Source organism: Hypomesus transpacificus, unplaced genomic scaffold, assembly GCF_021917145.1.
Source record: "Hypomesus transpacificus isolate Combined female unplaced genomic scaffold, fHypTra1 scaffold_214, whole genome shotgun sequence".
Lineage (NCBI taxonomy): Eukaryota > Metazoa > Chordata > Actinopteri > Osmeriformes > Osmeridae > Hypomesus > Hypomesus transpacificus.
In genome coordinates this window covers 20,372-47,785 of record NW_025813753.1, presented here as the reverse complement: position 1 = coordinate 47,785, position 27,414 = coordinate 20,372, and the positions used below count along the sequence as shown (strand labels likewise).

General features: G+C 48.8%; 1 protein-coding gene across 10 annotated transcripts in view; it reads left to right on the top strand.

Annotated features, from left to right (window-relative positions):
* Positions 1 to 27,414, top strand: part of LOC124462461 — a 61,340-nt gene that overhangs the window by 16,881 nt on the left and 17,045 nt on the right. For 7 of the 10 annotated variants that reach the window (XM_047014029.1, XM_047014028.1, XM_047014032.1 and 4 more), the window contains 6 exons: positions 704 to 830; positions 5,445 to 5,678; positions 9,357 to 9,608; positions 10,828 to 11,116; positions 17,644 to 17,723; positions 19,540 to 19,658. In XM_047014029.1, coding sequence (XP_046869985.1) covers positions 704 to 830; positions 5,445 to 5,678; positions 9,357 to 9,608; positions 10,828 to 11,116; positions 17,644 to 17,723; positions 19,540 to 19,658 — 1,101 coding nt within the window. Of the gene's footprint in view, positions 1 to 703; positions 831 to 5,444; positions 5,679 to 9,356; positions 9,609 to 10,827; positions 11,117 to 17,643; positions 17,724 to 19,539; positions 19,659 to 26,200; positions 26,289 to 27,414 lie in introns of all 10 variants that reach the window. The other 3 variants (XR_006955432.1, XM_047014031.1, XM_047014033.1) reach the window with 3 other exon arrangements.

Genomic DNA, 27,414 nt, shown 5'->3' with positions numbered 1-27,414 from the left:
AGCGCTGTCAGTTGAATCCAGTTGGAGATGACCTTCTGTACACAGCCTTGAACCCAGTAAATTCCTTCTGATATGGTTGGTGGGTGGCTGGTAGACATGGGAGGCTATGTGTTCACAACCTGGGGCTACATCACTGAGACTCAACGAGGGATCACTCCTCACACCCAGATAAGGATCCCGACATGTAGAAAAAGCAACGTGTAATTCATTTATTCGTCTCTTTCACTGTTTTTTATTTAATGGAGGTTGAATAATTGCATTAGGAAGCACTCTGTGCCTTGTTGTTGACTGATGAAAATGTGTGAAATACTTTATACAAGGATAGAAACTGTAGCCTTCGATGTGGAACAATAATTTGTATTTCTTTAAACCAGGAGAGGGGGTGAGGAGATAAGCGAGTAAAGGAGGAGACAGGATAGGAGAGGAGGAGACAGGAGAGGAGGTGAGGAGGAGAGTAGAGGAGACAGGAGAGGAGGAGAGTAGAGGAGGAGACAGGAGAGGATGAGACAAGAGGTAAGGAGATAGGAGAGGAGACTGTATTACATTAGCTGTGATCAGATTGAAAGGCCGAGCTGGGAGTTGGGGGAGGAGCAGTGGCTGATGTTGGTTGTGGTGTTATTAGATTGGACGCTGTTGGCAACAGTGGAACAAGGGAAGTGGGATGTGCAGCGGTGGCTAACAAGGTTAGCTGCTGTGTACACAGAGCTGAGAGCCTGTCGCTGAGGGGGCCATGGGAACAACAGGGGGAAGTCATCGCCAACGGCAACCTGACGACAGAACTCCCGGGACCCTCTGCTCCCTGGGCTGCAGAAACGCGTCTACTCTGGCAGGTAGGATCCCAGAGAGGAAATAGAAGGCACATCAACAGGAAGTGCATTTGTTTGTTTATGTGGGCAGGGTTCTTTGTGTCCTGATGTAAGATGTCACTGGATGAGACGAGGGAACGTAGCGTTTACTGAAGTCAACTGATGTAATGATGTGAAATCCTGGTCTGAATGGATCCTGACAGCTATGTGTTACCTCTCTCCTTCATTCTTTCAATCTGCCCTTCTTTCCCACTAGCACACACACACACACACTCACACTCACACCACACAGTCAAGAATTCCTACATTCACCACTGAATTAGTTAGAGGCAGGGTACCTCCATGCAGGGTTAGTTAGAGGCAGGGAACCACCATGCAGGGTTAGTTAGAGGCAGGGTACCTCCATGCAGGGTTAGTTAGAGGCAGGGTACCACCATGCCATGCAGGGTTAGTTAGAGGCAGGGTACCACCATGCCATGCAGGGTTAGTTAGAGGCAGGGTACCACCATGCAGGGTTAGTTAGAGGCAGGCTACCACCATGCAGGGTTAGTTAGAGGCAGGGTACCACCATGCAGGGTTAGTTCGAGGCAGGGTACCTCCATGCAGGGTTAGAGTTGTAATGAATCTTCAGTCAGCTTTTCCTTCCAGGGTGACAACTGGCTTTGAGGAAGGTTGTAAACGCAGGGGAGATTGTGGTATAATTCCTCAGACTGGCATTTCTGCCCCCCAGTCACCATTCGATTATCTCCCAAATTGCTGTGTTTCAGAGAGATAAAGATTTTTTATGGCTTGCTGACTTGAAACAGGCAGCCGAGGCGAAGGGAGGGGGGGAATGGGGGGAGGGGGGGTGGCCAGGCTGCCATGCATAGTAATTTCCATTGGTAAATGACAAAATCTTTGTTTATATGACATTTCCCCAAAATGACTGCGGCAGATGAATCTGAAATATAAAATGTCACATTTGGCATGCAAAACTATGAAAATATATTTCTGTGCAAAATTCATGGAGGCATTTAATTTAGAATGTGTTTAATAAGGGAGTGTGCCTGCATCAGTAATCCTGCCCTGGGGTCCCACGAACACTGTCATATTTATTCTCTAGTTTTCCCCCTCCTTCATTCCGAAGCCAAAATTTTTTAAGGGTAAATGTTCATTGTTAATTAAGATTTACTAATTAAAATGAAAATAATTAAGGAGAAAGCTTAATCTCTGAATATTAGGCTGTACTTAGAAAGAAAAGAAGTTTTTGTATGTGGCATTTCCTGTATGTGAAAGAGTATTGTGTGTGTGAGATGAGTGAGTGTGTAACCTTGAACAGATATCTGTGAGGGCTGTCAGCCGCAGGCCAGCTGAAGGCTCAGGGCCTTGATCTGCTGCTGGAACCCTACTGTACTGTAGACTGTGTACCGCTACTATGTACCGGGGCTCTTTAGTCTGATCTGAGGCTGGGGCACAACAGCTCTGTGATGAAAGAACCATCACCCCTCACCTCCCTGGACCATCTGTCCTCACCCCTCACCTCCCTGGACCATCTGTCCTCACCCCTCACCTCCCTGCACCATCTGTCCTCACCCCTCACCTCCCTGCACCAGGCCCCTCACCTCCCTGCACCAGGCCCCTCACCTCCCTGCACCAGCCCCCTCACCTCCCTGCACCAACCCCCTCACCTCCCTGCACCAGCCCCCTCACCTCCCTGCACCAGCCCCCTCACCTCCCTGCACCAACCCCCTCACCTCCCTGCACCAACCCCCTCACCTCCCTGCACCAACCCCCTCACCTCCCTGCACCAGCCCCCTCACCTCCCTGCACCAGCCCCCTCACCTCCCTGCACCAGCCCCCTCACCTCCCTGCACCAGGCCCCTCACCTCCCTGCACCAGGCCCCTCACCTCCCTGCACCAGGCCCCTCACCTCCCTGCACCAGCCCCCTCACCTCCCTGCACCAGGCCCCTCACCTCCCTGCACCAGCCCCCTCACCTCCCTGCACCAGCCCCCTCACCTCCCTGCACCAGGCCCCTCACCTCCCTGCACCAGGCCCCTCACCTCCCTGCACCAGCCCCCTCACCTCCCTGCACCAGCCCCCTCACCTCCCTGCACCAACCCCCTCACCTCCCTGCACCAGGCCCCTCACCTCCCTGCACCAGGCCCCTCACCTCCCTGCACCAGGCCCCTCACCTCCCTGCACCAGCCCACCAACCCCCTGATCACAGTGGATCTGTACTTGGTTGCAACACAATGATAACACAATAAAAACAATAGCATAATAATAATAATCACATTAACAATTTACTAATCATATAACAGAATAACAATTTAATGACAGCTTATTAGCCACTCAACAAAAATATGAACATTATATTAACAACATAATAGCAATATATGAACATAATAATACGTCCAAACCCACATGCTGTAGAGCTCCTAGCTGGGGAGCCCTCCTGCCATCCCAGCGGTGAGAGCGCACAGCCCAACCTGCAGGATGTGGCCGCTAAACCGCTTTACCAGCAATTACACTCATTTCACTTCCTCCTAAAGTGTTTTGTTGTTCGGTCTGCAGAGATGCTCAGCGAGGAGATTGCAGGGCATTACTGAGGGGCTCAGGGAGGGGCTTTGCCCCAGTAAGACTGGCAGAGAGCTGGGCACTGGGAGAATCCTCCTGCAAGCCTGTGTGTGTGGGTGGGTGGGTGTGGGTGGGTGGGTGTGTGGGTGTACATGTAGAATGTTTAAATGTTTACCTTCCCTTTGATTCACTCTGTAGCTGATGATGCTTTTATTCAAAGTGGAAAACTGATTCTACAGAAGGTACAGCAGATGAGCCGTACAGCATACAATTGTATGTGTGTATAGTTTGGGGGGTGGGTGGGGGCTGCGATGAAACGGCTTGGAAAACGGATTAATTGGTTTCGCTTCCAAAATTATTTTGGAATTCTAGTTAGATTGTTTGTGCTGTTGAGACAGTGGCTGTATTTACACCTGAGGGTGTTGTCATGAGACTAGCAGGGGTATAGTGGGGAGGGGAGGCTAGCAGGGGTGTGGAGGGGAGGCTAGCAGGGGTGTGGAGGGGAGGCTAGGCCAGCAGGGGTGTGGAGGGGAGGCTAGCAGGGGTGTGGAGGGGAGGCCAGCAGGGGTGTGGAGGGGAGGCCAGCAGGGGTGTGGAGGGGAGGCTAGCAGGGGTGTGGAGGGGAGGCTAGCAGGGGTGTGGAGGGGAGGCTAGCAGGGGTGTGGAGGGGAGGCCAGCAGGGGTGTGGAGGGGAGGCTAGCAGGGGTGTGGAGGGGAGGCTAGCAGGGGTGTGGAGGGGAGGCGAGGCCAGCAGGGGTGTGGAGGGGAGGGGAGGCTAGCAGGGGTGTGGAGGGGAGGCGAGGCCAGCAGGGGTGTGGAGGGGAGGCGAGGCCAGCAGGGGTGTGGAGGGGAGGCGAGGCCAGCAGGGGTGTGGAGGGGAGGCGAGGCCAGCAGGGGTGTGGAGGGGAGGCGAGGCCAGCAGGGGTGTGGAGGGGAGGCGAGGCCAGCAGGGGTGTGGAGGGGAGGCGAGGCCAGCAGGGGTGTGGAGGGGAGGCGAGGCCAGCAGGGGTGTGGAGGGGAGGCTAGCAGGGGTGTGGAGGGGAGGCAAGCAGGGGTTCAGGGGTGTTGAGGGGTGCAGAGGAAAGCCTTTACCACACCAACAGGACAAGAAGGGCAGCTCAGATTTTCCTTGAGGGAACAGAGAGTTTTGGGTAATTGTTAACATGTACACAAGGAATGTTTCTAGGGGCACCGGATGTACAGTAAACACAAACCACACACACACACACACACACACACACACATGTTTAGGGTAAACAGATCTTAAAGTTAATGTTTCCTCAGTGAATCAGTCAGGTTCTGGTTGAGAGAGAGACTCTGGCTTTACTGGAGTGAAAGGGAATATACATTGAGGCTACCTCACCATGATGTAGCGTCCCGACTAATGTTACCTAGCATGTAGCTTCCAGACGGTTGCTATGGTTAAATCTTTATTTAAATCCATCATTTCAAGGTTTTTCCTGGCTAGCAATTATCAAGCTTTTCCTCTTGAACATTGTACTTTTTAAATGCAATTTACAGTTTAATTTCCCCTTTTCTCTTGTCCATGTTCTGTCAATGACAAGAACAATGAATAACCTTTAAACAATCATTTGGTGACAAATATGTTTTTGTATTATTATTTTTGTTGTGGCGGTTAACAGCTTACTGAATGCTTTCGACTGTTTTGACCGTCTCTCCAGACTAGTTCAGGCAGGTGATTCTGTAAGTTGGCATACCTCGGTTGGTAATCTTTGTCTTCCACTTATCCTGCGTATAACCTAACAAGCTCTGCGGAATTGTGGGATGCACGAATTACAGCAATACAGGGATTTTTTTTGTTTTTTGTTGCCCTATTTCAGCTAGAAGGCTTAGGCGGGCTGCCTTATTTTCAATGCAAAAAAACCCTGCATGTAACCTTCAGGCTAAAGCTAATGCTAACCCTTCACTAGATTCATGCATGTAGCCCTGAGGCGAATGCTAAATGCTAACTATTCCCTCCAGTATGGATGCTAACACTAACCCAGCTCTCACCGCTAATGCTGACCCAGCTCTTACCACTGATGCTAATGCTCCTACTGACTGGCCCTATGCTCCCCAGGAGGAGGGCATCTCTGGGTATGTGGAGGTGTGTGTGCGCTGCCTGCGTGGCGTGAGGGACAAGCTCCCCAGGGGCCTGTACTCCGTCAGCCTGGCCCTGCTCTCCCGGCTGGGGGCCACGCCTCTGGGCCAGGCTGAGGATGAGGAGACGGGCTGGGCACGGACCACCAGGCCTGTGGAGCACCAAGGACGCTTCTTTGATGCAGAGCTGCACTTCAACCAGAGCCTGGTCATGGTAAGCTGCTCTTGGTTGAAGCTTAAGGTTGGTTGTCATGGTTGGTGTTCAAGGTTGGTGGTCATGGTTGGTTTAATGGTTGGTGGTCATGGTTGGTGATCATGGTTGAGTGGTCATGGTTGGTGGTCATGGTTGGTTTGTATGAGTGTAAATATTCTCCCTTCAGATTCCCTGGACTAGTGACGTTCAAGTGTGAAAATTTTGCATTTTTATTGAAAAGCTATATGGGTATTTGAGAAATCTGTTGATTAGGTTTCATCTTGGTCGTGACATGCAGTTGAAATGGATTCTTTGAAGAGGCAACATTTCTTGCGTGGAGGAAGTTCCCTGACATGGTGACAGGGACACAGCACTCTCTTCTCTCTGCTGAGAGGAATGGGTTTTTATTCAGCAGGGAAACCAGGATGTGATTTGTGGCTGAGAGAGTTCATTCAATAAGACAGTGGGTATTGAGACGCAGTGTTAGGAGACCACTTCCAGTCAAGTCCTTCTGAGACAGAATGTATGATGTAGGAAAAAAATGGATATAACAAAACATATTCTTCATCTGAAAGTAATTTTGACACTTAAGACTCAGGATGAAAACACACACACTTTCAAGAGGGGGAAAAGTGTTTGAAGTGAAATCCAATCTGGGATCTGTTGAATGTTGTCTCCAAAACCAAGCAGAGGTGATCTGTCAGGTAAAAAGAAACAAACACCTAATATTTAAATAACAGCTCTGTAGGTTTTGTGTGTCGTTTCAACTTTATACTTAATATTACTACTACTTAGTAATACTAATACTTAGTAATATTTCCAACTCCATCTCCTGTTTCCGCAGCTTGACAGATTGGCTGTAGAGAGACAGAGGGGAAACTGAATGAGGGGAGGTTATGAGAGTGATATTAAACAGTGAGTGTATATGAGAGTGATTTTCAACAGTGAGAGTGTATTTGTAGAGAGACATGGTATTATGCTGTGGAGCCTCTGGTTAGTCTTCAGGGATTTCCAGGATGAATAAAACTGGACATTTAATCCATGCATGTAAATCAGACCAGAGAGATGATTCATTTATTTAAGGGTTAGGGTTAGGGCAGGGGTGTCCAATCCTGGTCCTCGAGGGCCACTGTCCTGCATGTTTTAGATGTTTCCCTGCTCCAGCACACCTGATTCAAAAGAATGGTCATTACCCGGCTTCCACAGAGCTTGATAACGACCCATTCATTTGAAACAGGTGTGCTGGAGCAGGGAAACATCTAAAACATGCAGGACAGTGGCCCTCGATGACCAGGATTGGACACCCCTGGGTTAGGGTGATAAGGGTGGTTAGGGTTAGGGTGATTCATTTATAGGGTTAGGGTGGTTAGGGTTAGGGTGATTCATTTATAGGGTTAGGGTGGTTAGGGTTAGGGTGATTCATTTATAGGGTTAGGGTGGTTAGGGTTAGGGTGATTCATTTATAGGGTTAGGGTGGTTAGGGTGATTCATTTATAGGGTTAGGGTGGTTAGGGTTAGGGTGATTCATTTATAGGGTTAGGGTGGTTAGGGTTAGGGTGATTCATTTATAGGGTTAGGGTGGTTAGGGTTAGGGTGATTCATTTATAGGGTTAGGGTGGTTAGGGTTAGGGTGATTTATTTATAGGGTTAGGGTGGTTAGGGTTAGGGTGATTCATTTATAGGGTTAGGGTGGTTAGGGTTAGGGTGATTTATTTATAGGGTTAGGGTGGTTAGGGTTAGGGTGATTCATTTATAGGGTTAGGGGGGTTGGGTGGTTAGGGTGATTCATTTATAGAAGGCCTGGGATGTTGTATTGGAATTAAAATGAAGGAAAAATGTCATGAATTTTTTAGTTTATATCACAGAGAAAGTTTGTGGCCTGTGATTAGGGGAACAATGTATATGTCTTAAAGATACTGTTTGCTCTTCCAGTTACTCTTGCTATTACAGTCACCATTTTGTGTTTTCTAGTTATTTTTCACTACTCCCAAAACAGCTTGAGAAACAAATCCTTAAAGTAGCTTCAAAACCAACAGGGACAAGGATTACCCTTCTGAGATTAAAACCTTTGTGGGTCTTCAGCTTGGAAATGCCTAACTCATTTACGTCTAAACCATGTTAACTGCAACAATGAACTGCCAAAGCCACTGTGGGCTTCTCCATCTCCATCAGATGGGTTCTTCTGGGATTCTGCAAGTGCTGTGCTGACAGTCTTCCAGCAGTAACCAGAAAGGCCTTTCCTAGCACATGTGGACACTGTCAGTGTGGGCGTCTTCATCCAGCCTGTTCATCTGCAGCTCAGACAGAAAGAAAGGCAGCACATTTGGCAAAACCTCAATGTGGACCTCAGTGTGGATCTGGAATAGAAAAAGGTTTAGTTGCTGTAGTGTCGTGTCCCCCTCCTCCCCTGGCTGCCCTCCTCCACAGACGACAGACAGGACGGGATCGAGAGCCGGATCTGGCGGAGACCAGCGTGTTGGAGGGAGCGCTTGGCCACGTTAGAGACCAGCGTGTTGGAGGGAGCGCTTGACCACGTTAGAGACCAGCGTGTTGGAGGGAGCGCTTGGCCACGTTAGAGACCAGCGTGTTGGAGGGAGCGCTTGGCCACGTTAGAGACCAGCGTGTTGGAGGGAGCGCTTGGCCACGTTAGAACGACTGGTAGTGCATCCTTCAGAGGAAAGCAGGAATTAGCAATAGTAGGAGGATAGGAGCTTTTTTTTTTCTACCTTCCTTTATCTCTTTTTGTGTGTTGGGGTTGGTTTAGAAGGAACAGTTTGATCTGTCTTGGAGATCCTGGACTGAAGGAGAGGCTTGGCAGGGCCTGCAGCTAGTGGGAAGCAGCACATTGAGCAGGGATGGATGATGAACTCAACCAAGCGTCTCTCTCTTATCCCCTTTCGTTTCTCCAGAGAAGGAGTTGGTCAGGAATGTTCCTCTGGTAGGAAGCACAGATGAAAGGGTTCTAAAAGAGTCCTTCTGTCCAGTCTGGTGGCTCTGACCTGGCTCTCCTCCTGGCAGGGTTGGGCTCAGATGGGTGTTGATAGTTGATGATAGTTGTCATGTTGTACTGGTGTAGCTGAGTTCTACACTGCACAGACCAAGTCCTCACCTGACACACACACACACACTTATACACACACACACACATACATACACACCTAAACCTCTTCAACCAATGAGACATCGGTATGAATGAAGAAAACTGGTTGGCCAAAAGTAAATAGTGTTACAAAGATAGTTACTGTAAACAGAGTTAGATAGCTGACTGTGACAGATATATGACTTTTTGCTGTTCAAACCATCACCGTGACAACGCTCTTGGCGTTCTGCCAGATCGTTTGAAACAAACACCGGAACAAAAATGTCCGATCTGCTGTTTGGTGGTTAGGGTTAGGTCTAACCCAGAGCAGGATCCGGCTCAGATGAACCACAGCACATTAGCATGTTTTACAGCACTTAACTGTCTTCACCACCCACCCCCATGCCCCTATAGTGTGTGTGTGTGTATTAACATGAGTGTGTGTATTAACATGTGTGTGTGTGTATTAACATGAGTGTGTGTGTATAAGATTACTGTGGATATGACCATAAGTTTGTCTGTGTGCATATTAACATGAGTGTTTAAATATTAGTGTGTGCATGTATTAAACTAATGTGTATGTAAATATTCAGCCGTGTATTGTGTGTGTGTGTGTCCAGACCCTGCCTACCTCCAGAAGTTCTTCTATGGTGATGATGTTCCAGCTGCTGGAGATGGGGTCGTGCCCAGGGGGGGCCGTGCTGGGCTGGGCCCCCTGGCCCCTGTGTGGCCTCTCCCTGCAGCCCGTCCAGGGCAGCTTCCGTGCCCCGCTGCTCCGAGGGGGGCCCTCGCCACGACTGGACCAGTTCAGGAAGATCGAGGCGCTCATGTCGTCAGACCTGGACACCTGGCTCTGCAACCTGTACATCCAGGTGTGTGTATGTGAGTGAGTCTGTGTAATCTCTCCCTGGAGTGGTAAGAGTTATGTTGTCCTGGACCTGTCTGTCTGTCTCTCCTAGACCTGTCTTTCCTGGACCTGTCTCTGTCCTGGACCTGTCTGTCCTGGACCTGTCTGTCCTGGACCTGTCTGTCTGTCCTGGACCTGTCTCTGTCCTGGACCTGTCTGTCCTGGACCTGTCTGTCTGTCCTGCACCTGTCTCTGTCCTGGACCTGTCTGTCCTGGACCTGTCTGTCTGTCCTGGACCTGTCTGTCTGTCCTGGACCTTGTCTGTCTGTCCTGGACCTGTCTGTCTGTCCTGGACCTGTCTCTGTCCTGGACCTGTCTGTCCTGGACCTGTCTGTCTGTCCTGGACCTGTCTCTGTCCTGGACCTGTCTGTCTGTCCTGGACCTGTCTGTCTGTCCTGGACCTTGTCTGTCTGTCCTGGGCCTGTCTGTCTGTCCTGGACCTGTCTCTGTCCTGGACCTGTCTGTCCTGGACCTGTCTGTCTGTCCTGGACCTGTCTCTGTCCTGGACCTGTCTGTCTGTCCTGGACCTGTCTCTGTCCTGGACCTTGTCTGTCTGTCCTGGACCTGTCTGTCTGTCCTGGAACTGTCTCTGTCCTGGACCTTGTCTGTCTGTCAGTCCTGGACCTGTCTGTCTCCACACTTGCACCTCACTTTTGTTTGTGTTTCTATATGTGTTTGTTGATGTGTGTGTGTGCGTGTGTGCGTGTGTGCATAACCAGTGTGATCGTTGAGCCCACAGGCCATACACAGCGTCTACCCTGATGTGACCCACGGTCTACAGACTGTGCTGCACCAGTGCCGGGCTGTGTGTGGAAATGGCTTTAGCAGAGACATTGTAAATTGTCCCCAGATTGTAAATAAACCGCATCTTTACTAAACACATCCGGACGTATTAGTGTGTATGCATTGATCCAATTACTGGACAGATTAATTGAATTAAAATGCAAGAACAAAGCTTCCCTATGTAATGGTTTCTCTTGTAGTGTTCTCCTATGCATGCCGTATGCAGCCCTGCCTGCAGCCCTGCTGTTAGTACCCTTCCAGTAATATCACTGTTGTTCAGCACATCACAGCTATCCTGGCCTCACATGCTCATCTTGTTCAAGTCTGAAATACTCTCTCCCTCTTTCCTTCCATCTCTCTCTCCCCCTCTCCTCCCTCTCGTCTTCTCCCCTGTTCTTCAGGTGAGGAGACTTCCCAGCGACAAGTCTGGGGGTTCCCAACTCAGAGTCCCCCTGCCAATCCCTCCTCCTGTTCCCCAGGCTCCTGTTCCCCAGGCCCCTATTCCGGTTCCCCAGGCCCCTCCTCCGGTTCCCCCGCCCCCACACACCCCCATGCAACCGCAGCCAGGCCCCGGGTGCATCCAGAGCGGAGGAGGGGGAGTGGAAGGGGAGCCCACCGTGGAGCAGTGTGGCGGGGGGTGGACCCTACACCTGCCTGCTGAGTCTGCCTGTTCATCCTCCTCCCTGACAGGTAGGTGGGGGGGCTCCGTCTCCATGACTACCACAGTGGGGGGCAAATGTCACCTAATGTCACTGACGTGGGGCTGGTGAGAGTGGCAGGGCTTGCCTGCTGTCCTCAGAGGTGACAGAGCTCCCAGGCTTGGAGACAGCACACCAGCCTGAACACACACCAACCTGGACAACTTTGTCCCAGATGAGCTTGGACCACGTGATTAAGCACTACGTCAATGTTTGCTCAGATATTAGGATGGCCTTTTACCTAACATAAACAAGATGATCTGTTAAGATTGTTGTTTGAGTCAAATATTTGCACATGGCAAATATTGAGTGTTTGGCAAAGTGTTTTCCTCAAAATCCAGATAATCTTTCAGCTAACGTAAACAAACTGAACAAACAATGGTAATGATGTAGCCTGGCGGGACAGATCCCGTGTCTCTAGATGACAGAACAGGCCTATCTGGGATGGAACACAGAGATCATCTTCTCCCAGGAACCAAGCACATGGATGAGCTAACTCTTGGAGGAACATCAGGACCCCCTGTGGAGATCAGTCCAAACACACGCGTTACTCACAAGTCTTTCCTGCCATGTGGGAAGGTCATACTGTAGCGTGCATGAGGCACAACAATAAAAACAAGAATGTTTTTATTTTGACATATTGAATGGATGAACAGGGAGGGTGAACAGGGAGGAGAGACAGGGAGGGTGAACAGGGAGGAGAGACTGGGAGGGTGAACAGGGAGGAGAGACAAGGAGGGTGAACAGGGAAGAGAGACAGGGAGGGTGAACAGGGAGGAGAGACTGGGAGGGTGAACAGGGAGGAGAGACAGGGAGGGTGAACAGGGAGGAGAGACTGGGAGGGTGAACAGGGAGGAGAGACTGGGAGCGTGAACAGGGAGGAGAGACAAGGAGGGTGAACAGGGAAGAGAGACAGGGAGGGTGAACAGGGAGGAGAGATAGGGAGGGGGAAGGAGGGACAACGTCACTTTTCCAGAAACAGGAAGTAGAAGTGCGGTCACTTCCTTTCTAGGAAACCCACTTTTCGTTGGGTCATCAGGTCATCCCACATCCCCTCACTGCTGAGAATCCCACCCCGGCTCATTTGGTATTGATCTAGTACAAAGACATGTGCCTCTATGTGCCTCTGTTATTAATACATCACGTTTGTGCCAGGGCTCATCTTTATTTAACAGTCCTGAAAAGTTTCTGGGGTGCTCAGCTTTAAGCATGTGCAGCCGTGTTAATTACACCCGGGCTGTGACAGGTCTGCTGTGACAGGTCTGCTGGGTGGAACCTGCCCCATTTTAGACATGATGTTGCCTGACAGCTAAGCAACAGTTCTCCCAGTGCTGCAACATGTGGAAGAAATTGGTCTTTTACATTTCACAGCTTGTCACTTCCTCTGCTCCGTGAACTCTGACCTCCCACCGAGGTCCTAACACCCCACACGGGAAGAGTCCCATCGTCACCATGGAGACAGAGTTATTGTGGGAGATTTATGTTTAGCCACACGGTCGAAAGGTATCGGAACACACACACAAACACACAATGGCAATTACTCTAAAACATCCACACACATTCTTACACACACACACATTCTTATACACACTCACTCTCTCCTACACACATACACACAGGCGGAGTCAGGTGAGGTGTGCTGAGAAGTGAACCTGATCTGCTCCAGGACCAGCGATCAAAGCGCCTCAGTCTGGCTGCTCCCTGAGTGGAGCTGACTACCCTCATTAGCATGCAGCCCTCCACCAGCCCCTCAGTACAGCAGGACACATGCTGCCCCTCAGTACAGCAGGACACATGCAGCCCCTCTGTACAGCAGGACACATGCAGCCCCTCTGTACAGCAGGACACATGCAGCCCCTCTGTACAGCAGGACACATGCAGCCCCTCTGTACAGCAGGACACATGCAGCCCCTCTGTACAGCAGGACACATGCAGCCCCTCTGTACAGCAGGACACATGCAGCCCCTCTGTACAGCAGGACACATGCAGCCCCTCTGTACAGCAGGACACATGCAGCCCCTCTGTACAGCAGGACACATGCAGCCCCTCTGTACAGCAGGACACATGCAGCCCCTCTGTACAGCAGGACACATGCAGATGGGGAGATTACGTCAAGGTGGAAGAGGAGATTGGAGAGACAACTTTAATTCAAAAGCAAATGGAAATCCAATTCCGCGAGGAAAAGAGGAACAAATGATTCCTATTATACTGAGCTGTTCTGGTGTGGAGTCTCTCTCCACCCCTTCTCTCCCTCCCTCCCTCTCCCTCTTCCCCCCCCCCCTCTTTCTGTCTGTTTCAGGGTTGTTTTTCAGGTACTGTTTGGAGGTGTTTCTCAGAGCGATGACATGTAGTCGAGATCGCATATCTGAGTAAAAGTCACCAACTTCTGACTTGACAGTCAAACTGAAAGTTTTTGATCATTTGTGTTTTAAATTAATTAATTCACTTTTTAAAATATTGCAACACTTGATGAGGTGTCTAGTGAATGCTTCATCAACAGGAAAAATTATGTTTTACACCGATGATATTATACACTAACCCTAACACTAACCCTACACCGATGAGTTTGCTGTGTCAGAGAGTCTTTCCTCTCCTGTCTTCCTTCCCATGACCCATCAGAGCAGAGTGGAGGATGTTTTCCTTTTGAACACAGAAACTAGCTGGAGGCTGTCTGGGTGAGATGACCTTTCACATTAACAGAACGATCCGGTTTCTTTGGGTTTGTTTGAATTCAAACGACTCATTAGATTAGCGTTGTGTTCTGTGATTGCCATCAGTGGATCAGTAACCACACAGAGGAGCAGAGACATATTCCAGCTCTCTCTTCATTTTCCCTGTTTCAGAAAATGCATCATAATAAACACGGCCTTGAGCACCGTGACGGTTTCCAGGGTTTTTCATCGGATGTGTTTGGAGATGTTGCTCCTGGAGGAGAGCCTGGGCCTGTCTCACCCCCGCAGCCCCTCACAACCAGCCTGTCTCACCCCCGCAGCCCCTCACAACCAGCCTGTCTCACCCCCGCAGCCCCTCACAACCAGCCTGTCTCACCCCCGCAGCCCCTCACAACCAGCCTGTCTCACCCCCGCAGCCCCTCACAACCAGCCTGTCTCACCCCCGCAGCCCCTCACAACCAGCCTGTCTCACCCCCGCAGCCCCTCACAACCAGCCTGTCTCACCCCCCTCAGCCCCTCACAACCAGCCTGTCTCACCCCCGCAGCCCCTCACAACCAGCCTGTCTCACCCCCGCAGCCCCTCACAACCAGCCTGTCTCACCCCCCTCAGCCCCTCACAACCAGCCTGTCTCACCCCCCTCAGTCCCTCACAACCAACCTGTCTCACCCCCCCAGTCCCTCACAACCAGCCTGTCTCGGCCCCCTCAGTCCCTCACAACCAGCCTGTCTCACCCCCCCAGTCCCTCACAACCAGCCTGTCTCGGCCCCCTCAGTCCCTCACAACCAGCCTGTCTCACCCCCTCAGTCCCTCAAAACCAGCCCTTCCTCACCCCCCCAGTCCCTCACAACCAGCCTGTCTCACCTCCTCAGTCACTCACAACCAGCCTGTCTCACCCCCCTCAGTCACTCACAACCAGCCTGTCTCACCCCCTCAGTCATTCACAACCAGCCTGTCTCACCCCCTCAGTCACTCACAACCAGCCTGTCTCACCCCCCTCAGTCCCTCAAAACCAGCCTGTCTCACCCCCCTCAGTCCCTCAAAACCAGCCCTTCCTCACCCCCCCAGTCCCTCACAACCAGCCTGTCGCACCCCCTCAGTCATTCACAACCAGCCTGTCTCACCCCCTCAGTCACTCACAACCAGCCTGTCTCACCCCCCTCAGTCACTCACAACCAGCCTGTCTCACCCCCCCCAGTCCTTCGCAACCAGCCTGTCTCACCCCCCTCAGTCCCCCACAACCAGCCTGTCTCACCCCCCTCAGTCCCTCACAACCAGCCTGTCTCACCCCCCTCAGTCACTCAACCCTCCTTTGTGGGGTTGAGTGACTGAGTGTGTGTAATGCGTGTGTGCAGTTATGAGCGTCACCTCGCTGAGGAACTGAGGTAGGACGAGACAGCCAGCTGGAATCTTCCAGACAACAAACCCTTACCCTGAGACAACACCATCCATCCTCCATGTGGACCTATGAACACAAACCAAAAACATGAGCTCCACTACGGCCCCTCTGGGATTCACCAGGCTGTCAGTTTACAGCACAACACTTCCTACATGCATGTAGACTCTCAACCAGATTGAGAGTGACAGCGTAACTTTCTAGCATCAGCGTTGTGTTTGGATCCCACCATGAGAAGGGAGATCAGCAGCTAGGCACAAGGCGAGGTGGTGGTTGGTCCTGGTGGTCACCTCCTCTCTGCTCTCGTTACGTGGGTCTGCTTCTCTCCAGAGCCCCCCAGGCCCACCCGCCCCCCTCCCAGGGTTCCCTCAGCTTGGAGTTCTGGATAACAAGGTGCGCTTGCTGCCCTGGAGAAGCAGGGTTGAGGCAGGCCTGCTCCCAGGTCAGGGACATAGCCTGTAGCTGTCGACACTGCCGCCATCCTGGCTCAGCACGGCCGCAGCAGCAGGGCCAGGAGAGAGCGTGATTAGAGAGGCCAGGCGGCCTTGTGCTGCCCTCTTTCCCATTAAAACCCTCGCTGGCCAAGGAGTCACCAGCCCAGTCCCTGACAGGGTTTACAGTGTGTGGACCCTGGCCTGCCTCCACCCCAGCCCCCGCTCACCTCACCAGGGAGACTTCCTCCTGGTCCGCTCAGCTTGTGTCGTCATCTCACTGGACAAGTCTTGACAGAGCTGTGTCCATCCAACACAGAGCTGGGAACCCCTCTCAGCAATTTATTGGATTTTTTCTGTATTTTAATTTTTCTCGTCTTGAAGTCAAACTAAATAGTATATGTTTCGAGTTTTCTTAGTGAATGTTATACCTGATGGATTTTCAAATCGCAAATCTGTGCCCAGTTTTCTTGGAATATTTGTGTTTTTGAACCTACTGTGCTGCTTTCTCTTCCTGTCTTCAGTCTGTTTCTGCGTCTCTGCAGTCGTCTCCCAATCAGGAGCATCCTGTATATTCATTACAGATACAGAACTCTTTATATTCATTACAGATACAAAACTATTTATATTCATTACAGATACAGAACTCTTTATATTCTAAATGAGGAAGGCAAAACCAACCTTACAGCCCTCTCGTTATTATGCAATCCCACGGAGAGCTAGGAACTACAAACAAGACTACATATCCTGCTACAGAAACTCCCAAATAAAACCTTATTACCTTGTAACTGTAGGCACACACCAAATGTTTACCAGAAACCTGGTAATTAAAATCTACATCTGTGTTAGGGTTGAGCCTGCTGTCTGCTCTGAGACGGGCTGAATGTTCTCGTCATTAGGAACGTTTTAGCTGTCAGGAGGATTGCAGATCTGTCTCCCATATAGAAAAGTTATTATTACCGAAGTATTTAATCCTGCAGCAAGATAAAAAATGATATCATCTTGGAGGTTTCCATATTTATTATATAGATGTGACTGGCTCCAGTTTCACATAGAGAGTTTTACATGTATCAAGCTAAGGTTTACTTAATTACAACCTCCAGGCAATGCAGAAACCCTTTTTTAAATTCTGTGAATGTTAATATGCTAAATAATGCAGAGGCTTGGCTCTTCAAGCATGCGACACACATCTGGCGGCTTACCATTTAAATTACAGCAGCAAGAGGAGAGGAGGGCGAGAGGAGTGAAGACAAGAAGGAAGGAAAAAACACTTCAAAAGTAATTTACCAAAGGAGAGAAGAATGGAGAAATGTATTACAACCAAATTTAATTTCTTTTTCGATTTTTCCTTGTGTGTAATTGCGTGCATTAGAGCGTTCAGACTGAATGTTTGAGTCTCAGATTGTGTGAGATCTGAGAGGAGTTTCATAAGTTCCTGGAAAGATAGTGAAGTGTGCCTGCGTTGCAGCTAAACTAGTTTGCTACCTGAACGCTTGTTCCCTAACAGGATGCTCAGGACAGGAAGTTAAACAACAGTGTTTGATGCATTGCACACATCTACACAGCGTCAAGATTTATTTTATCTACCAGCATATGTCTAAAATAAATAGATTTGTAAAACAAACAAACAAAAAATTATAATCTATCGATAAATTTAACATTATTGCAATCCATTCTGTATCAATCTCTAAATAAAATGTATTTTGTGTATTGTGTATTTAACAAATTAACAATTGATTTTGACTGTTAAATCATATATATTTTTTATATGTATATATATATATATATATATATACGGAGTATCATGTTTTTTCCACAGAGTGCAATGAAACTTGTATTTATTTGTTTTAAATGTACAACTCATCTTAGTAACTTGTCTCCATATTCACATGATGGCCATTTTGGATGAGAATAATGATACTATTTTCTCACCCATTCAATTTTTTTTTACTATTTCACTCTCAGTGCCAGGTGTGGTAAATGCTTGTAAAAAAAATGCTTGTGTTTTTTTTTCTTTTTCAGGTAAGCATTCCGTGGCGGTGCAAGAGCGGGGAGGAGGGGGGGCTGATCCTGTGAAAGGAGAAGCTGGAATGCAGCACAAGGTAACGGCACAATTTAGGGGAAGTGTTCCTCCCAACCCCTCCCCCCCCCCCCCCCCCCTCCCCCCCCTCCAAGGCCCTGCCTTATTATCTGAGATTTGTCAAAATACATTTCACACTAACAGGTATTTTTCAGTCTTCAAAGCCAGTTTGATGTGCTTGACATGCCAAAGCAGCTCAAATTCTGTGAAATCAGCGATGCCAGTGAGGCGTTCTTCTCCTGGCTTCCAACACGCCTCTTTCTGGCTCAGAGGACTTAAGCTAAATGAATCAAAGCCTGATGTTACCTGCCACACTTTGAAGTGGTAATTGAAGAATTACTTTCAATGCTGATCTGGCATTGCCGACTCCCATTCCGGCCTGCCATTGTGTCTTGTCTGCAGTCCTTTGTTGTTGAGATGTTATTGTTGTGGTAGCCCCGCTCACGTCTCCCTCCTCTGAGCACCTTTACGACGGGGAAGTATCTCTCTCTCACGCTGGGCCCATGTGCCTGGAAAACACACGCTAATCAACACTGACCTTTTTAATGAATGAGTTTGTTGATACCAGGTTTCAGTTCTTCACAGCCACGGTGCTCTTTCCTCTTGTCCCCCCTCTATCTATTTCTCTCATTCTCTCCCTCCTCTCTCTTTCTCCCCCTGTTTCTCTCTCCCATCCTCTCCCTCTCTCTCTCAGAGACTGCTAACATTGTGAAATGTCACTGAGTAGAGAGGCAGTTGTCTAATGATTAAGTGGAGTGATCTACAGCCTGCCTGGACCTGGAGCAGCAGGGTAGTGCTTCCTCCTTCCTCCTCCACAGGGCTAATTAAAATGAAGTTTTTCCAGGCGGCCATTTTGCTCGGAGGGCTGGTATCCTGGTTGGACTCACTGTAGATATTGTGTTAAATGTATTGTGGAAAGGCACAGGAGAACATTGCCGTTCTTATATTTGTGCTATTTTTTCTGTATCTGCCTCTACCTCCCTCTCTCCCTCTCAACCTGTTCATTGTGACCATCGCTGCTGTGTGGGTTTCTGTGTGAGCGCTATGGTGCCTTTACTCTGTTCAGACTGTCCCAGTTACCCTGCTAAGACTGTCCCAGGTACCCCCTGCTAGAGGGAGAGAGAAGGGGGGAGGGGGTGTCAGAAAGAAGAAAGAGAGAGAGGGGGGGGGGGGGTGTTTTCTGAAGGAAGGAGAGAGAAGGGGAGAGAGAGAGGGGGCTCTTAGTCAAACTGCAGATCTCATTTCCATACATCAGTATTTCACTAGTAGCAGCTCAGTAAGCCCACCCAGGGGCACAGCTGACAGGACCTGAGAGAGCCAGGCGTTTACTTGTTGGCGGCTTAACAAATAATATCAGCTCTGCTGCACCTCGGTGAAATATTTAAACCCCACTTCCTAACAGCCTTGCACAGTGTTTACGTCAGGAAAACGACCCCGCTGAATAACCGCCCTGGCAGTTCCAACCTTCCGATGAACATCACATATTTAACCTGACACATTCATCTCTCTGTGGTTTACCTTCCTGATGGAGGTGTGTTAGGCAGCGTGTCACTTCCTGATGGAAGTGTGTTAGGCAGCGTGTCACTTCCTGATGGAGATGTGTTAGGCAGCGTGTCACTTCCTGATGGAGGTGTGTTAGGCAGCGTGTCACTTCCTGATGGAGGTGTGTTAGGCAGCGTGTGACTGATGTCTTGGTTCCCTCTTCTCTCCTAGACACATGAGGGTTAGGGTTAGCTAGTATGGTTAGGGTTAGCTAGTATAGTTGGGGTTAGGGTTAGCTAGTATAGTTCCTGCTTTGATGACAACACCCCCTCCTGTTTCCCCCTTCTGTCTCCCAGCAGAGGGAGCCAATCAGGATGAAGAACCCCATGGCACCTCACCTCCGCCATGCCGACAAACAGGAGACACTGTGTAACCTCTCCAAAGAAGATATGGAGCTGTACACCTTCTCTCTGCAGTAAGACCTCCACACACACACACTTCCCCCCACACACAGGGCACAGCGAGGCAAATGGTGGCTCTCTGCTCACTGTGACGGCCAGATGTCAGTCAGAGAGAGAGACGTTTCTGGAATCACGCTAGAGTTTGTCTCACGTACTGGAAACACAGCCGCTAGGGAAGGGGAGCTTTTTGTTTCTTATCACCGATGTTGAGCTTGATAAGTTGTGTATCACCTGCTGTCTGAGGCCGGGACGGAGGCTGTCTGAGGCCGGGACAGAGGCTGTCTGAGGCCGGGACACAGGCTGTCTGAGGCCGGGACAGAGGCTGTCTGAGGCCGGGACAGAGGCTGTCTGAGGCCGGGACAGACGCTGTCTGAGGCCGGGACAGAGGCTGTCTGAGTCCGGGACAGAGGCTGTCTGAGGCCGGGACAGAGGCTGTCTGAGGCCGGGACAGAGGCTGTCTGAGGCCGGGACAGAGGCTGTCTGAGGCCGGGACAGAGGCTGTCTGAGGCCGGGACAGAGGCTGTCTGAGGCCGGGACAGAGGCTGTCTGAGGCCGGGACAGAGGCTGTCTGAGGCCGGGACAGAGGCTGCTGGAGGGTATGACGTGAGGGTCTGGGATCCTGTCAGACCAAACTGACAGGAAACAAACAAGTTCCTCCAACACCCCCATAACTTTTCAATTAAAACTTCTCCGTTTAAACATTCAAAAGGTAAATGTAACCTGAAGGGAGAGGTTTGCCCATTTTACACACTTGTAAAACATTTTTGGACCCAAATAGTTGTTTTCCTGTCTCACACAGCATTTGAGTTTAATACATAAACAGGGACGTATGAAACGGTGAACACAGCGTGGAGTTAAAACATGCCCCCTGTGTCCTACAACACAGGAAAATGATGTCAAAGTGGTATTTTCCTGTTCGGGAAACCAAAAGAGATGCAGGTGTTTGTTTTTCATTTGATTTAGCTAGAAGTGAAAACCACACGCTCTGCTCCAGAGAGACAGAGACTCTGGTGACGGCCATGTTCCTCCTGGCTGGGAGAGGCCAGATTAGAGCTCCTGATCTCGTAAACTAGATGAGAGCCTGGCAGCACCAGTGTAGTGAGAGAACTACCGTGATCACTACAGAAACAAGCCAGAACTCAGAACGACAGCCTGGAAAGAGAGGAAACTAGATAAATAGAACGCAATTAAATATTTCTGTGATTTAAGGATCATTTGTGGTTCTATTTTAACAGTCTTAGAGCTCGTTACTGAAGGTTGCTGGTCTCTGAGGGTTTATAGCAGCAGGTTCAGAACCCCACCTCCCTGCTGCCCCTCACAAACCCTCCTGATGTCATGTGGAAATGAAACACTTATCCAGTACCTTGAGTCTGTCGTGTTGACTGATCTCATTGTTAGTTGGAGCATCAGCGTAGTGGTAGAGCGACTCACGGTGTCTGTAAACGCTTAGTTAAGAAATCCCCTGTTACCATCCCCTCTACCAGCCCTGTTGTGCAGTTGGACTAGCTCTGGGCTCCTCTACCTCTCCTGGGGATAGGGTGAGGCTTTGGGATTGATTGCTCTGTGTATCCAGTGTGTCACTCCTCAGAAAGTTCATCAGCAGCTCTGCTTCTGTTTATGTTTCTTCTGTGATGATGGAGGGTTAGGAGGGATATTACTGCCACCTAGAGAACAGCGCTGAGCTCATCCACCCTCTGAGGTGCTTCTGACTGTTCTCAGCCCCCCCACATCTTACCGAGGGAGGCTGTACATACCACCACAATCACACACACACAGCCCAGCTATCACACTACAGCCCCAACTGTCACCTCCTAACGTGTCAGTCCACATACCGCTAAAACATTTATTGATTTAAGGATGAAAAATAAATATCTGAATCTATCAGTGACAAGTGGAATTCATCCTCGATGAAAGATATGGCACATTACATGAGACAAGAACTACATCAGATTCAGGATGAATCACAGAAGACACAGAATGTGAGTGGCTGCAGTATTCATAACACGACTTCAACCTTCTGGCAGCTCTTAAAATACTTTGGATATTCTGCAGTGTTCATAATACAAGAGGTCCTACATAAATAATGTTTTAATATTTGAAGTTTCTGCTCGATGGGCCAGATCTGGATCACTGCTCTCCTTCTTCGCAGTTTGATTATTTTTTCTCAGTTCATCCTCTCTGATTTGCATATACAAAACTGAGGCATGGCCTCTGGAGCACCCCCCCACCTCCACCCCCCACCTTCATCCCCCCAAAACATACATTGAATCGTAAAGACTGTAAACCATAAATTACAATTTCAAAGACAACACACAATGCAATACTTAGTGCAAGTATTGACAATAGTACAGTCAATTCTGGGCAAATGAAAATCGAGCAGTAACATCTTCATGAGGCGCTCCTGCCTGGTGTGTCTGTCTGAAGAGACATGAAAGCGTCTTCCAACCTTCCTCCTTATTTGATGTGTGAAAGTGGAGTTCCAACCAGTTTTCTCTCAAAGAAAACATAAGCACAGATATCAAAGAGCAGGGTTGAACGTGGCGTTGTAATTCAATAGGACCAATCTGCTGCTGGATACCACGGCAACAGCTCTCACTGTCGTTAAACAAAGAAAAAATGCATCACTCGGCAACCACATAAAAAACAACCTGTACTATCTAAACATTCCAACATCTGGGCAGTTTGTGATCATTTGACATTTCTAAAGTAATTAAGTTCCTTGACTCTGACTACTGAAACACTGTCAGCACTCTGTACTGCTGGTCCTTGATCTGACTACTGAAACACTGTCAGCACTCTGTACTGCTGGTCCTTGACTCTGACTACTGAAACACTGTCAGCACTCTGTACTGCTGGTCCTTGACTCTGACTACTGAAACACTGTCAGCACTCTGTACTGCTGGTCCTTGACTCTGACTACTGAAACACTGTCAGCACTCTGTACTGCTGGTCCTTGACTCTGAAACACTGTCAGCACTCTGTACTGCTGGTCCTTGACTCTGAAACACTGTCAGCACTCTGTACTGCTGGTCCTTGACTCTGACTACTGAAACACTGTCAGCACTCTGTACTGCTGGTCCTTGACTCTGACTACTGAAACACTGTCAGCACTCTGTACTGCTGGTCCTTGACTCTGAAACACTGTCAGCACTCTGTACTGCTGGTCCTTGACTCTGACTACTGAAACACTGTCAGCACTCTGTACTGCTGGTCCTTGACTCTGACTACTGAAACACTGTCAGCACTCTGTACTGCTGGTCCTTGACTCTGACTACTGAAACACTGTCAGCACTCTGTACTGCTGGTCCTTGATCTTCTGCAGCACTTCCTACATGCACCATTCGTACGATAGTTTGGATGAAAGTATCTGCTAAATGAATAAAAGGTTAGGTAGTCATTATCTCTTAGTTATAGGACTAGTTGTGTAGGTTCCCTGTTAGTCACGTCTCAGGACTCAGTTACTTCTTTAACTAAAAGTTCAAATCTTTTGGAAGTTTTCACAGCATTCATGTCAATCACACCCGTATCATCCAACCTAACACAGAAATGTTTCTGCTCTCGTTTTGGGGAAACCTGTTTTAATCAAACTCACTCTCACATAACAATTAGATCTAATTAGCCCAATTACCCGAGATTCTAATTACATTAAGATGTACCCCCTAAATCTCATATCAATTATAGTGTGATTGTCCTGCCTTGACAGAGAGAGGAGAGAGATTACCTCCAGAGGCTGTCTCTTCACCCTAACCCTCACCAGGGTGAACTGGAGCAGCGCATGACTACACATGGAAGCACACACAGTTGCTTTCTAGTCATGACTGCCAGGTCTGTGTGACGACTACAGACAATAGAACAGAATACAACTTCCATCCTGGAACCTTTTTCTTTGGCATCTCATTTTTAAAACATCACACACACAACACAGAATTCATTACATGCACATATTTTATACCTTCACCAAAAAATTCTACATACATTTTATACCTTCACTAATTACATTCTACATCCTTTTTATATATTCACTAAATACATTCCATATTAGTTATATACATTCACTAAATGTAATCTATATTAATTCTACACATTCACTAAAAACATTCTACATTCATTTTATATATTCACTAAATACATTCTATAATAATGATATACATTCACTAAATGCATTCTATATTAATTATATACATTCACTACAGTATTGTGCTCAGCCCTGGAGTCATGAATACAAAGTTATTGTATATTTATGTTGAGTTTAGGTGCAGCATTGGTCAACAGTGCCTATGTATGGTGTGTGTGTGCGCTACATGTAAGTGTGTGTTACATATTAGTGTGAGTGTGTGTGTTAGTATGTTAGTGTTGGAAGTGTGTTAGTCTGTAGGTGTGTGTGTGACCTATTTTCTTCCAGTCTGAGTATCCGGGGAGCACACCAGCCTGCTCCCCAGGGCTCTGTGACTCGCTGGCAGAGTGTGTACGGTAGTGTGTGTGTGTGTGTGTGTGTGAGCAGACAGACAGCTAAACACAGTCAGGTCACAACTCAGCACTGGTCTGTAGGGCGTTGGAAGACACCCACCTACACCTCCACGAGAGAGAAGGAGAGAGAATGTCTGGGCTGCCAATGTGCTCTGGGGTGATACTGTTCACCTCCAGGTCCCAGGGTTCCTTCCTGTGCTCAGAAGCAGGACGGGTGGGGAGGACAGGGCTTTTGGGCCTCTAGGTGTATGTAGGCCTCACTTCTCCACGGTGCCCTGGAGATGCCCACACCCCCTATCCTGCCCCCAGCTGTTTCCCATGACTGGGGTGTATGGTTAACAGTGGAGAGACAGGGGAGTCATACATGTGGATGACGGGCATGGTTCATACAAGAGAGAGAGAGAGAGACAAATGGGGGGTAGAGAGAAAGAGAGGGAGAGAGAAAGGTGGAGGGTGGAGAGACAAAGAGAGAGAGGGAGAGATTAGTGTTCATGCAGGACAGAGGTTGAGTCTCTTTCTGTCTTATTACATGCCCTGAACGACACAAGAGTCTAAAACCCCAGCAAAGATCAATAAACACCAGAGACATCACACTCAGAAAAGTATTTAATTGTTATCTGAGTGTTTCTCACTAATGTAGCATAAACAGCTATCATACTGGTTGAAGCCTATCTTGTTCAAATAAATACAAAGCAGTTATTTCCTGTTAGACAAACATGTCTGACAAGCAGCTCTGGACTGAACTGGTGTGACGTCATCACACCCTGTTGTCTCTCTCTCCTCCTGCTCAACACAGTCTCTGTTGTCTCTCTCTCCTCCTGCTCAACACAGTCTCTGTTGTCTCTCTCTCCTCCTGCTCAACACAGTCTCTGTTGTCTCTCTCTCCTCCTGCTCAACACAGTCTCTGTTGTCTCTCTCTCCTCCTGCTCAACACAGTCTCTGTTGTCTCTCTCTCCTCCTGCTCAACACAGTCTCTGTTGTCTCTCTCTCCTCCTGCTCAACACAGTCTCTGTTGTCTCTCTCTCCTCCTGCTCAACACAGTCTCTGTTGTCTCTCTCTCCTCCTGCTCAACACAGTCTCTGTTGTCTCTCTCTCCTCCTGCTCAACAGAGTCTCTGTTGTCTCTTCATCCTTTGGTTGACTTTTCTCGCAAGGGTCTCTGACCCAAACCCCATCTTATCCAAAGGTTGAAAAATGTACTTGCAAAAAAATTTAAAAAAGAAAGGTTTCCAACGCTCGTTTTTGATGTTTGTTTGGTAGCCTATATGTTATATAAACATTTGTTTCCAACCTTTGGAAAAGTTTATTTATTTGTTTACTTTTTGTGGAAACTTTTTTTCAGCCTTTGGTAACTTTTTTTCAAAACCTTTTTTTCAATAATACTAATACAAATAAAAATTATTTTTTAAACCATGTTTTGGATGTTTGTTTTGGCAACATATATGTTAGTTAAAGGAAGTAATGAAGTACAAATACTGGAAAGACAACAGAGACTGCCTTTCGAAAACAAAGTTTCCAGAAGTTGAAAAAATATTTTAGAAAATTAGGTTTTGAAAAAAAGTATGCCACCCTCTCCCCCTCTGCCTCCCCCTGTCTCTTTCTCTCCCCCCCCCCCCCCTCTGCCTCCCCCCTGTCTCTTTTTCCCCCCCCCTCTGCCTCCCCCCTGTCTCTTTCTCTCCCCCCCCCCCCTCTGCCTCCCCGCCCCCTCTTTCTCCCCACCCTCTGCCTCCCCCCTGTCTCTTTCTCCCCCCCCCCCCTTTGGCTCCCCCCCTCCCTCTGCCTCCCCCCTGTCTCTTTCTCTCCCCCACCCCTCTGCCTCCCCCTGTCTCTTTCTCCCCCCCTGCCTCCCCCCTCTGTCTTTCCTCCCTCCCTCTCTATGGTGTATCTCTTGTTGTAATAATGTAAGGTCAGGAGAGAAGGAATCCATTCTATGTACAGATTCTGGTCTCCCCTGCCTCCCCCTCTATTTCTCTGGTTCTGCCTCCCCCTGTTTGCCTCCCCCATCTCTATTCCTCTGGTTCTGCCTCCCTCTGTTTGCCTCCCCCTGTCTGCCTCCCTTATCTCTCCCTCTCTGCCTCCCTCCCCCCTAGAAGGATGCCTGTCAGAATCCCGTCCTGGTTCGCTGTCTTGTCAGTCAGGCCTCCTACCATGCTGGCAGACCTGGGATTACGTTTAAAGGTCAGAATTATACTATTAGGTTATGGAAAAACTACCTGCTCCTAATGTTCTGTGTTTAAGGAGTGAGAGATGTGTGTGTGGTGATATGTATGTGTGGTCATGTGTATGTGTGAGTGTATAGGTGTGTGTTGAGGGAGGTGGTTAGTGTGTCCCCAGTGTGTATTAACGCTGAGGAAGCCTTGTTTACGGAGCACTGTGAGGCCTGTCAGTTCCATGTCTTAATCGCCGGGCGAGGAGTTGGTCTGTCTATTAAAACCCACATGTTGCATCTCGTTGAAGCAGCCTGGTCTTCATATAAACACACACGCACACCCTGCCAACTCCACAGCCCCATTACAACACTATAGTTTCATCCACTTCACCAAATCACTCTGCAGCTACATGCCTCCCCACATTAAACAAGGAACAGCCAGCTATTAGTCAAACGAGGGCTTCTAATTAAGTGGAACATATTTTTTCTTTTCTTGATTAGGCTGGTGTATCTGGGCTCCCAGATCAGCACAGCTGCAGTGGGTTGTGGGTAATGTAGCAGGGCATGATGTAGCTCTGCTGAGTCACCAGGTCAAACTGCTTTACTGCTTTTACTGCACCCCGCATGCCTGCCGCTCGGACGATTTCTCAATGAAACTTGTTTATGTAGAACAGGCTTTGCCAGGGTCTCCGTAATAGAGGGGCTTGTAAAAGGAAAGATGTTCAATTAATTGGGGTAGTGTTGAGAAAAATAACAACAATATAAAAGTTAACTGAGGGAAATGTAGTAACAACTGACAATTATAAATGAATAAAACTTCTCATGAGATGATTTCAATCTTACCCAGAAGCCCTGAGATTTCCCAGCCCCTGAGGGAGCCCCTAGGAGAGCAGAGACCACACCTCAGATCAGACTGGGTTTGGTACTGGAACACACTACACACACTCTACACTCACATGAAGGCATACAGACACAGACCCCTGAGTGAGTCTGGGGATGCTGCATATGGTGATAGTCTCTCCAGTCTGACAGGAGTCGTGTTCCTGGTTAGTAGTCAGCAGGACTGGAAAGGTCAGCTTGTTCCTCTGAGAGGAACCCACTGAGTCCCTCACTGCTCTGATTGAAGCATCTACACTGTGTGTGTGTGTGTTCAAA